Genomic DNA, 11,049 nt, shown 5'->3' on the forward strand with positions numbered 1-11,049 from the left:
ATTGGGGATTGAATTTAGAGTGGCTACCCTTCCTAGCCTCGATCTATCACTATATTCATATATCCTTCTTCTCTTTGCCCCACAGCTGCTTCCAGAGCTGGCCAACCCTGACGAGTTGCTCTCCTACTTGGACCCTCCCGACCTTCCAACCAATAGCAATGATGATCTCCTGTCCCTCTTTGAAAACAACTAGCCCCAACGACTATACCTTTTCCCCATTGAAACCGTCCCCCACACAGGGTGTCATGACGGTTGCGCGAAAAGTGTGTGTGTGTGTGTGTGTGTGGGTGTTTTCTGTCAATAGACACTCCGACTAACCTCTGACCTCACAAGGGTCGGACAGCTCCCTATGCATGCGAATGCGCATATAAACACACACACACGCACACAAACTTGACTGTCGTTTTTGCAAACTGATGTGTTTGATAGGAACTTGTCTCATGCAAAGATCTTCGTCGGGAAGTGTGTGGGAATCGATGAGAAGCCCCCCCCCCCCAGCCCTCCTCCTCCTCACCTTTTCAGTGTAAAGACCCCCAACCCACATCTCCAATGCTTCTGATTTTTAAACAACACACACACCACGGCCATGTTGGCTGGCACTAAAATTGATATTATATATCCATATATGATATCTATATTGACTATTTGATGACTACAAACTGTGCAGATATAATCATTTCATTTGTAAACAACACAGAGGAGAACCCTTTGGAAATAGAAAGGAAAAAAAAGTGTTGTAGCTTTTTAATTATGAATTTCCTTTTTGTGAAAGAGTGAAAATGAAAGAAAAAAAAAAGATTTTAAAGAATTACAGGAGAAACATTGTTTTTATCCTATCTGAAACGCGTTCTTCCAAGACGTTGGCACAGGCCGTGACCTTTGAACCCTGACTTCCTGGGAGGGGTTGGTGACGCTTTGTCACGGACATCTCCTTGCTAACTGGACCTCAACACAGGACCTCTTCACACTCACAGCACTAGAAAGATAAGCTAAAATGTCCTCTGGTGTCAACACAGAAGCACGCTGTCCCAAGGTACAGTTTTTGCAGTCTAACAGGTGTGTACGCAAAGATTTTGTATGTGTGTGTGTGTGTAGGGATGTGTGTGTACAAATGCATGTGTTTGTGTGCGCCCACCTGTGTGCGTGTGAGCGGATGTGTGTGTACAAATGCATCTGTTTTTGTGGGCACCTGTGTCTGTTTATGGATGCATGATTTTTGGGTGTGCACCTGATTGTGTGTGTTTGTGTACAGATGTGTGTGTATAAATGCATGTGTCTGTACAGATGTGTGTGTGTATGAAGGCACGTGTGTGTACTGCTGTGTGTGTGTGTGTGTGTACGATTGAATGTGTTTGTATAAGTGTACAGTGGGGCGAAAAAGTATTTAGTCAGCCACCAATTGTGCAAGTTCTCCCACTTAAAAAGATGAGAAAGGCCTGTAATTTTCATCATAGGTATACCTCAGCTATGAGAGACAAAATGAAAACAAATTAGAAAATCACATTGTCTGATTTTTAAAGAATTTATTTGCAAATTATGGTGGAAAATAAGTATTTGGTCAATAACAAAAGGTCATCTCAATACTTTGTTACATGCCCTTTGTTGGCAATGACAGAGGTCAAACGTTTTCTGTAAGTCTTTACAAGGTTTTCACACACTGCTGCTGGTATTTTGGCCAATTCCTCCATGCAGATCTCCTCTAGAGCAGTGATGTTTTTGGGCCACACGGACTTTCAACTCCCTCCAAAGATTTTCTATGGGGTTGAGATCTGGAGACTGGCTAGGCCACTCCAGGACCTTGAAATGCTTCTTACAAAGCCACTCCTTCGTTGCCCGGGCGGTGTGTTTGGGGTCATTGTCATGCTGAAAGACCCAGCCACGTTTCATCTTCAGTGCCCTTGCTGATGGAAGGAGGTTTTCACTCAAAATCTCACGATACATGGCCCCATTCATTCTTTCCGTCACATGGATCAGACGTCCTGGTCCCTTGGCAGAAAAACAGCCCCAAAGCATGGTGTTTCCACCCCCATGTTTCACTGTAGGTATGGTGTTCTTTGGATGCAACTCAGCATTCTTTCTCCTCCAAACACGACGAGTTGAGTTTTTACCAAAAAGTTCTATTTTGGTTTAATCTGACCATATGACATTCTCCCAATCCTGTTCTGGATCATCCAAATGCTCTCTAGCAAACTTCAAACGGGCCCGGACATGCACTGGCTTTAGCAGGGGGACACGTCTGGCACTGCAGGATTTGAGTCCCTGGTGGCGTAGTGTGTTAGTGATGGTAGCCTTTGTTACTTTGGTCCCAGCTCTCTGGAGGTCATTCACTAGGTCCCCCCGTGTGGTTCTGGGATTTTTGTTCACCGTTCTTGTGATCATTCTGACCCCACAGGGTGAGATCTTGCGTGGAGCCCCAGATCGAGGGAGATTATCAGTGGTCTTGTATGTATTCCATTTCCTAATAATTGCTCCCACAGTTGATTTCTTCACACCAAGCTGCTTACCTATTGCAGATTCAGACTTCCCAGCCTGGTGCAGGTCTACAATTGTGTTTCTGGTGTCCTTTGACAGCTCTTTGGTCTTGGCCATAGTGGAGTTTGGAGTGTGACTGTTTGAGGTTGTGGACAGGTGTCTTTTATACTGATAAGGAGTTCAAAATGGTGCCATTAATACAGGTAACAAGTGGAGGACAGAGGAGCCTCTTAAAGAAGAAGTTACAGGTCTGTGACAGCCAGAAATCTTGCTGGTTTGTAGGTGACCAAATACTTATTTTCCACCATAATTTGCAAATAAATTCTTAAAAAATCAGACAATGTGATTTTCTGGATTTTTTTTTTTCATTTTGTCTCTCATAGCTGAGGTTTACCTATGATGAAAATTACAGTCCTCTCTCATCTTTTAAAGTGGGAGAACTTGCACAATTGGTGGCTGACTAAATACTTTTTTGCCCCACTGTATGTGTCCATGTGCATGCGTGCGTGCGTGCGTGCGTGTGTGTGTGTGTGTGTGTGCATGTGTGTGTGTGTGTAAGTGCGTACCTGTGTATGTGTTTGTGTGCACTTTAGTTTCCTTAGGTGCGTATGTGAATTTCAGCAGGCAAAGAAAACAGAATTGGAAAAATAAAAGGGAAAACATACATTAATGGACGTGACAACAAAATCCACTCTAATGGGTCTGGTCTTAGTGCATTAGTCCCTTCTCCTGGTCCGGCCCCTGTATCTTTAGTTTTGTTGATATTTATTGTGATGTTTTGTCGTCCCCTCATTAAATTGAGTCCCCCACTTTGTTCCAAAGTGCACGTGTGCCAACAGTTCCCTGCTTTTTGTCTCTTTGTACTAAACATGCTTCATCCTTTCTTGGTCCTCTTATCTTCTTATGTACCCTTCCTATTTATAACTTCCACCTCAATCTCTGTTTTCTTTTTGTTTCTCATGTCCCATATCACAAACTTCAATGTATTCAGATACACAGCCCTACAAGTTATGCAGTGCTTTTTAAATTTAGGTTCAGCCTGGATCGTGTTTGTTTACGTTATCGTTATAAGTACACATCATGCAATTACAACATCCTGCTAACATTAAGTTTGGTCCGTGCATACTCTTGATAACAAGAGGAATAAATTACGAAAGGACACAACTATGTGAAATTGCTTTGGCATTGATCTATCTGTGTTTGCGCTCCCTGGCTCACCCACACTTGCAAGAGGAAGTATTCACTGTCCTTCCACAGCATCCATACAATCAGATGGAGAGCTTCAGTTCAGTTGGGCTGAAAAGTTAATGTGTCTCTGTTGTGGCTCAATCTCAGCCTCGAGGGTCATTGCTGATATCTATCATGCATGTCATTTACTGTATTTCATTTATGTTCATTTGGAGTGGCAGATAGTGTCATGGCCATCGTTATTATTTGATTTTGTTCGCTGGATAATCAACACCTTGGCCACAGAGCCACTGCTTCAGAGCTTCATGCCTGAATGCCTCATTGTTCGTTTTCATTTTCTTTAATTTTTTACATATGTCTCCTATTTAAGTCGAATTTATACCGCTCTCATGTTACTGCCACGCTACATTCTTCCTTTTTATGAAGGAATTAACCCAATTGCGTAATTATTTTTTACTTATCTGTTGCAAAAAAAATCCATTTCATATAAAATACTGCCCTGTGAATTATTTGTGATTGTAGCAAATAATGTAATGTAATATTTTTTACCTGACTAGTACAAAAAAATTAATTTCTCAAGAAAGACACACTCACACACGCAAACACACACACAGATACAAATGCACATACAAAGATCTTGATGGAAAGCGCATTATTGTAATAATTAAATCACCTTTGCAAACATACTTTCGCTGTCCATGCCATCAGATATCCCCCTTGTTTCTGTTTAATTTCTACTGTGACAATGCATCAGTTCAAATAATTTGTGGACACATCAAGCAGGACAAAGTATGAATTACTTATAAAAAATATTTTTTTTACTTGCTTGTCTGTGTTTTATGTTTGTTTTTTTTCATCATCCTTATATGTCCCAAATAGCCTGTACATTTGTTTGATATTGAAACAAATAATCGTGTGTATTTTAAGTGAGAATATACAGAATATTCTGTAATTTCTTGTCCGGGGATGAGCTTTTTGATACTTTGTGGAGGGAAAAGTGTGAGGATTGTTTGTATTTGTATCACATTTTATATTGTTTTAACTTTAAATTATTATTTTGTCTTGTATTTTGTTTTCTTTTTTGTTTCAATGATTGATTTAATTTGGTATGAATGTATGCAGTAAAGGAAATTGGAATATTTCTGGTTGACTAGATTAACTCAAAATGGATATTTTACTCATTCAAATAACAGAACACAACAGTCAATGTGTGTGTCTTCAGAGTTCAGCGTCTTTCATGTATCACATATCATAGTTGAATCAATTTGTATTGGTTTGTTTATCTGTCTATCAATTTGTTTGCACTGCCACATTTGATATATTATGATTCCATACACAGTGTATCATAACTTCCAATTCAACCCTCCACAGGAAAGAAAAAATCTAAAAGATTCATTTTTGATGCTCCCTGCCCAGTCACAAATTGTACAGTTTGGTCTACGACCTGAATATAGAAAACAAGAAAGAAAAAAAAGAGATATATTGTAAAATGAAACATAAGTCCGGAGAGTTCCCCTCCCTCCCCTCCTATATTCGATCACAGGTTTGGATGTAGCAAAAAGGAAGGGCGGTCGATGTACATAATGTAAATGACAAATAGACACGTTAACGGAAAGTATTCATTTTCTCCGGGGGAGGGGGGAGGGCGAGTGTGCATAGTGTATCTAGAATTTGTAAAGCTTGCATTCTCCTGTCAGATATCGCGAATTGAGAGAATGGAACCATGTTTGATGGCGTCTGTGCGGACCACTCTAACCACGCCTGTTCATTTGTGTAAAAAACTTTATGTGCCCCCCAAAATGTTGCAGTGTCGGTGGAGAAGGGGGGGCGGGAAACAACCTTTTTTTTCAGTTTGTGTAATAGTGAACCTCCGTGTACTTCTCTATTGCCTGTGTACTTTATAAAGGTGCTACAAAACTATTCGGAGCCTTTAAAGGTATAATTGGGACTCGGGAGACGTGGAGCCATGATGTTTGGCGCCTAGACCCAAATCAAGTTTGTACAAAATTTTGTCAAATTTTTATGCAATTTGGCAAAATTTGCTCGAAAATGTACAATCTGGAGCCATTGACACGCACGGTGACAGTTTTCTCTTTTGGTTTTTGTACATTCTGTGTACAATTATTTCATATTCTAAACTGGTCAGATAAACATATTGTGATTTTTAGTCTTGCAAATCTGTATGTAGTTAGATGATGTGACATCCTAATATTTATCTAATAAATATGTATTCAGATGAAACACAATGTATTCTGTGTCAGACATCTACTCCTTTAGTCATTGCATCTTTCACAACCGACAATTTGATTAGGATGCTGGTTGGAATGAAGTACTAATTGCAAGTTTCTAACAATGGCTTAAGAACTAGGCAACTAATATCGTTCAACTCTCTAATTATTTAATATTAGTCAATATCGTCAAACATTTCATGATGCCATTTTTTTAAAGATAGATTTAATCATAATTTAAAAAATAAATAGATAACTTGTGTTTTAAATGTTATCAGAAAGAAATGAGAGGTTTTTGTTCTTTTTAATTGGATTGAAGGGATGTCTGGGTTTGGTTTGACCTCGCCCGTGTTGATACAGTTCTGTTCAGTGTCCTCTGGGTGTCGTTGTCAACACCCTCATTTTATATGAATTCACTAAATATCTTCTGATAGACTATTATAGTCGACATCAGACCCTACCTCGCTATATTTGCTAAATTATTGCAGAACCAATAACAAAATTGACTGAACATGTCATTAACCAAAGTAGCCTACTTAAAAAGTAGGTATATAAATATAGCACAAGGAACAACAATAATAGCTATTTAACAACTTTTTAAATGAACAAAACAACTTATACTTGTATTAAAACAAGAATAAATATATAATGGATTTGGTAATTCTACTTGGATGTGGGTGATGATGCCAGTGTTGACTGTTTGATCCCGCAGACCTTTCTCTTGCACCTCAGTTGGCGGAAGTAGCCGTTTGACAGGGAATGACGTCACACGTATGCCTACGCAAACACTGATGTGTCTATGGAAGGCGAGTCCTAACAGAAGTTGGTCCCCTAAACTTCATAGCAATGATGTTGCAAATAAAAAACCGTATCAAATATTCCTCAGTGGGCATTGCTTCATCCCGGTTGCTGTCTTCTGGACCTGTCAAGAATCCCGTTTTGTATTTGGACATTGAGGCTGACGGCGAACCTCTTGGAAGAATTATCATAGAGGTTAGCTCTGAGCTAATAACAGCTAACGTTAGCCCCCCAACAGTGACCTGTTATCGTCACTGTACACACAGACAACACATGCTTGTGATAGCTTACATGACCGTCTATATAATGAATATTAAAAAACATATTTCTTCATTTAAAATTCGATTTTTAATGTCATTTTTTTAGGTTAACGCAGAAGTAGTGCCCAAGACTGCAGGTGAGAAGAGCCTCTATGATGGTGCCCGTGAGGATGTTTCACCTTACAGCAACTTTCTGCCGAAGAGTCTTCGAAACTTTACATTTTTCAGTGTTCTAAAGTGATTGAACGCTTCACAGACTTCTTGACAAGTTAGTCATGCATGACATGAAGATTTTTGTTTATATAAACCAAAGGCATTTCGATAGAAAGATGGCCCAAGGTTCTCCGTATTGGTGCAATATTAGTGAGTTTATCGTCATTCAATGCGAGCAGATACATATGTTTTAATCGATAGGGCTCTCCATTGAGGGAATTGTAATCCGGACGTCCTCCTAGTCGTTTGCGGCTAAAGCTAGGGTACTTCAGTGTGTAATGCAGTAATGGACATACACCACCCACTTCTTAAATTTTCTTTCCCCAGAAAACTTCCGCGCACTGTGCACTGGGAAACCTGGTTTTGGATACAAGGGTTCAGTGTTTCACAGAATTATACCCGAGTTCATGTGCCAGGTGTGTGACACAAATAGCATTGTCGACAGTAAATGTATCTATATTGTGTATTTTTCCACTAATGCGTATATTTGCAGGGAGGAGATTTTACCAATCACAACGGAACAGGAGGGAAATCAATCTATGGCACTAATTTTGCAGATGAGAACTTTAAATTGAAACACACCTGTCCAGGTAAATAAATAGACAGCTAGAGGTTGATACAGATGCTATTCAACATTCCATTATATACTTTTTTTTCATTATATGTATGTTTATATTCTGTAATGATAGTGAGATATCTAAATTTGTTTTGCAGATAGGCCTGCCTTAATCATTCCAGCTTATCTGTTATAGTGCAGTTCAGTTATTCATTCATTCAACGCATCCACTGCTACTCACTCACTAGATGGCAGTGTTTTGTCTTTACGTGTCGATTTTCCACACTATAGATATAGATATACTAAGTGATTGACCTACTTTCAGAGTGGGTCAGTGTAATCTGTCCCTTAATAATAATAGTTGATCTTCTGTCTTAACTCTTACCCTATGTTGTTGAAGACAATTCTAAGGCTAGGGTCCTGCGTAACTGCACTGAAAGCTGCTTAATATTCCCAATGGTCTAAGACGTCATGAAGACTGTTTCCTTTTAGCAGTTATGTATCATCTTTCAAATGTTATTTTTACTAATGCCGCATTTCCTTTGCTTTGCAGGAACCTTGTCGATGGCAAATACAGGGCCGAACACCAACGGCTCGCAGTTTTTCATTAGTAGTGTTAAGACAGAATGGTATGTAAAGTTACATTTAAACACTTGTGTGTATATTCCTTTTGTGTGTTTTAATTGAAGTATATTGACATTGAACGACTCATCACAGGTATACCTTTTTGTAGCAATTAGAGATAAGGCATCTCGTTTAGGCACACTGCAGATATTGGGGTTCGAACCCACAACCTTTTGGCTGGGTCTTTGAGTCAAGCACACCAACTAGACTATCCTGTCGCCAAAAGCTTCTTTCTGTATCCGTTTCTGTTTTTAGTTTTTCAAGTCACGGTTCTTCATATTTCCATGTGTAGTTGGTAAACAAAAGAATGTGAACCGGTGCAGTGGATTACAGTGCTTGTTCCTTTCTGAGTCAGCAAGTTTGGTCTCTTGCTTTGATCTCTCAGGTTGGACGGTAAACATGTGGTGTTCGGTCAGGTCACGGAGGGCATGGAGGTCGTGACCAAGATGGAGGCGTTTGGTTTGCACGACGGAGGCGTGCTCAAGAAGATCGCCATCGTCGACTGCGGGCAGATGAACTGACATTGTTCTTTTTCTGATCAGAGGTGACGGTTAATCAAGCCATTTCAAATGGACCACCACCAGGGCACTGTACTCCTGGGACAATCAGAACAAACAGAGTTCGTCTTTTACTACATTTCTATTGAAGTTGCACGAAGGCGTATCGGAACATTGTTTCACTGCAATGTCGCTTATACTCCGAGATACCATAAGGTTTTCACTAGTTGCAGTCCATACTTTCTCTTGAACTTTTGGCCCACCGCACTGCGTTGGTCCTGATAGAGTGCAACTATCCATCCCACTTTCAATCAAACCTCCTGGAAATGAGCCAACTGCTTTTTTTAGAAACTGGACCTCTTCCTGTCCATGAGGAAAGGATGTGACATCATGCCTTCAAGTCCCATTTATCAGCAAGTGCTTGACTGTGTGTCAACTTATTTATCTTGACATACTTTTTGTCACACATTCGCAAGCCAATCTCTTGCAATTTAAAGTTAAAATCTACAACAAATCTGTGGGAAAATCTAGAAATGTGGACTGTTGCCTGATTGGCCAGTGTAAGATTATTTAATCTTTGTTCATTGTTTTGAGAAGCCAGTTTGAAATGTGTTTGTGTTTGTGGATCAGTCCTTTACCTCGATAGCTCAGAGGTACCTTTTGGTCGGACGGCGCCAGAGGGTGTTGCTGCTTATCGAGCTAATACTTAATGAAAGTAAATAATGAAGCAACGTGAAAGGGCAGAATCCCCTGCTCCTAAGCGAAACCATATGCACGCTGACCTATCGTTTGCTTGAGTTCTACGATTACATTGTCGCCATGGAGACATTTTCCCAGTTCTCGCTCTGTTTAAGTTAGCGAGATGTTGTAACAAACTTGATATAATTTGCGTCTCCACCCTCTGGTTAGGTTTGAGCTATTTGGAATGCATGTCCAATATTGCGCTGCGGAACCTTGGCAAGACAAAAGCAAGAGCAGCAGCCAAATTGTAAGAGACATGCAAAACAATAACATCTTTGTTATGCTGATTTGAACGCAGTTAAAGTCTAGATTCTAGTTTGGCTGCATTCCATTCCTGTCATTTTCCTTTTTTTTTGTATACAGATCTATCCTCGCCTTTCCACTGAGTTCAAATACGTGCCAAACTCTAACGTTCTCAATGTCTCGATATCAATATCTCAAACGTGTGGTGGTGAGTTTCACCTGAGTGGTCTTACAAGATGAGGGGGAATCAATCTTTTACAAGGCCCTTCCAGGACATGACCCAACTGCCATATTTAAACCATTAGCAATGCCCTTCCTCAGAGCGGTTTACAGCGCACGCCACCTAGAATGCAGACATGCTAGCTGTGGGGGAGGAAGAGGGGAAAGCAAAATGGCACGCATTGTCCATACTTATCTCAGATAGGAACTGGGAGTCGTCCAGCATAAAGCTCAAGTGGAGTCGGTTGGAAACACCTAGTTACTACAAACAGAACCTAAACAAATAAAACTGCAGTAAAATAACCATATGAAAAGCGTATCTCATTCATCACAACTTTTTATTCGACCGACAGATCTAAAGCACTAGTGTTTGTTACGCAAACTCAACAAATAAGGCACATTTTGGAATGCCATTTTCATGGACATGAAAACCAGACCTGGTGGGCAACGTTGTAAGCTTGACTTTCCTTGTGTGCCAAACAGCATCTGTGTTCTGTCCAATTCAAATACAAGCACTTTCACAACATCACAATGAAACATGGTAAATGGTAAACAACGGAGCATACACGCACAAACACACACACGACTTTCCAATTGAACGGCATTGGTGTTTTAACAGATTACAATCGGTAAATAGGGATTAAGCTGGATAAACTACACTATCAGTAGGCTAAATTAGATATTTTGTGGATAGTAACAATCTTGGAATTACTGAGAATGTTACATACAGATCCAAATACTACACTATGTAGAACTTAAATAGGTACACATTGCACAACAAAAAATGGAATCAGAAATAAACATGCGCATGCAAACTCCATAGTAGTGTGTATAAGTACGCACTACCTCGACTAGTGAAATCATTGTACACTTAAATAACCTTGTCATTGTTGCTTTAAGCAAACTATAGCTCACAGTTGAACATGCTTATACAGAGGGGGAAATAAAACGAGTTAGACTGCATGTTGACACAATATACTTTCATAACACTGACATTAACATATTCAAAT

General features: G+C 39.9%; 2 protein-coding genes across 4 annotated transcripts in view; both read left to right on the forward strand.

The window, feature by feature from the left end:
* The window catches only part of zmiz1a (zinc finger, MIZ-type containing 1a), a 108,949-nt gene extending 103,018 nt beyond the window's left edge, over positions 1 to 5,931 (forward strand). For all 3 annotated transcript variants that reach the window (XM_079730581.1, XM_079730582.1, XM_079730583.1), the window contains one exon: positions 86 to 5,931. In XM_079730581.1, coding sequence (XP_079586707.1) covers positions 86 to 193 — 108 coding nt within the window. In that variant the 3' untranslated portion in view covers positions 194 to 5,931. The remainder of the gene's footprint in view (positions 1 to 85) is intronic.
* Positions 5,932 to 6,661: 730 nt separating this feature from the next.
* ppifa (peptidylprolyl isomerase Fa) lies at positions 6,662 to 10,296 on the forward strand (the record flags this gene model as incomplete). The annotated part of the gene is given in 7 exon segments (XM_079758678.1): positions 6,662 to 6,693; positions 6,695 to 6,881; positions 7,053 to 7,083; positions 7,487 to 7,575; positions 7,653 to 7,749; positions 8,269 to 8,344; positions 8,725 to 10,296. Coding segments are annotated over 7 exon segments (648 nt in total). The 3' UTR covers positions 8,861 to 10,296.
* Between the last annotated feature and the right edge of the window lie 753 nt (positions 10,297 to 11,049).

Source organism: Pollachius pollachius (genome assembly GCF_949987615.1).
Source record: "Pollachius pollachius genome assembly, chromosome: 2".
In the NCBI taxonomy this organism is placed as follows: Eukaryota; Metazoa; Chordata; class Actinopteri; order Gadiformes; family Gadidae; genus Pollachius; species Pollachius pollachius.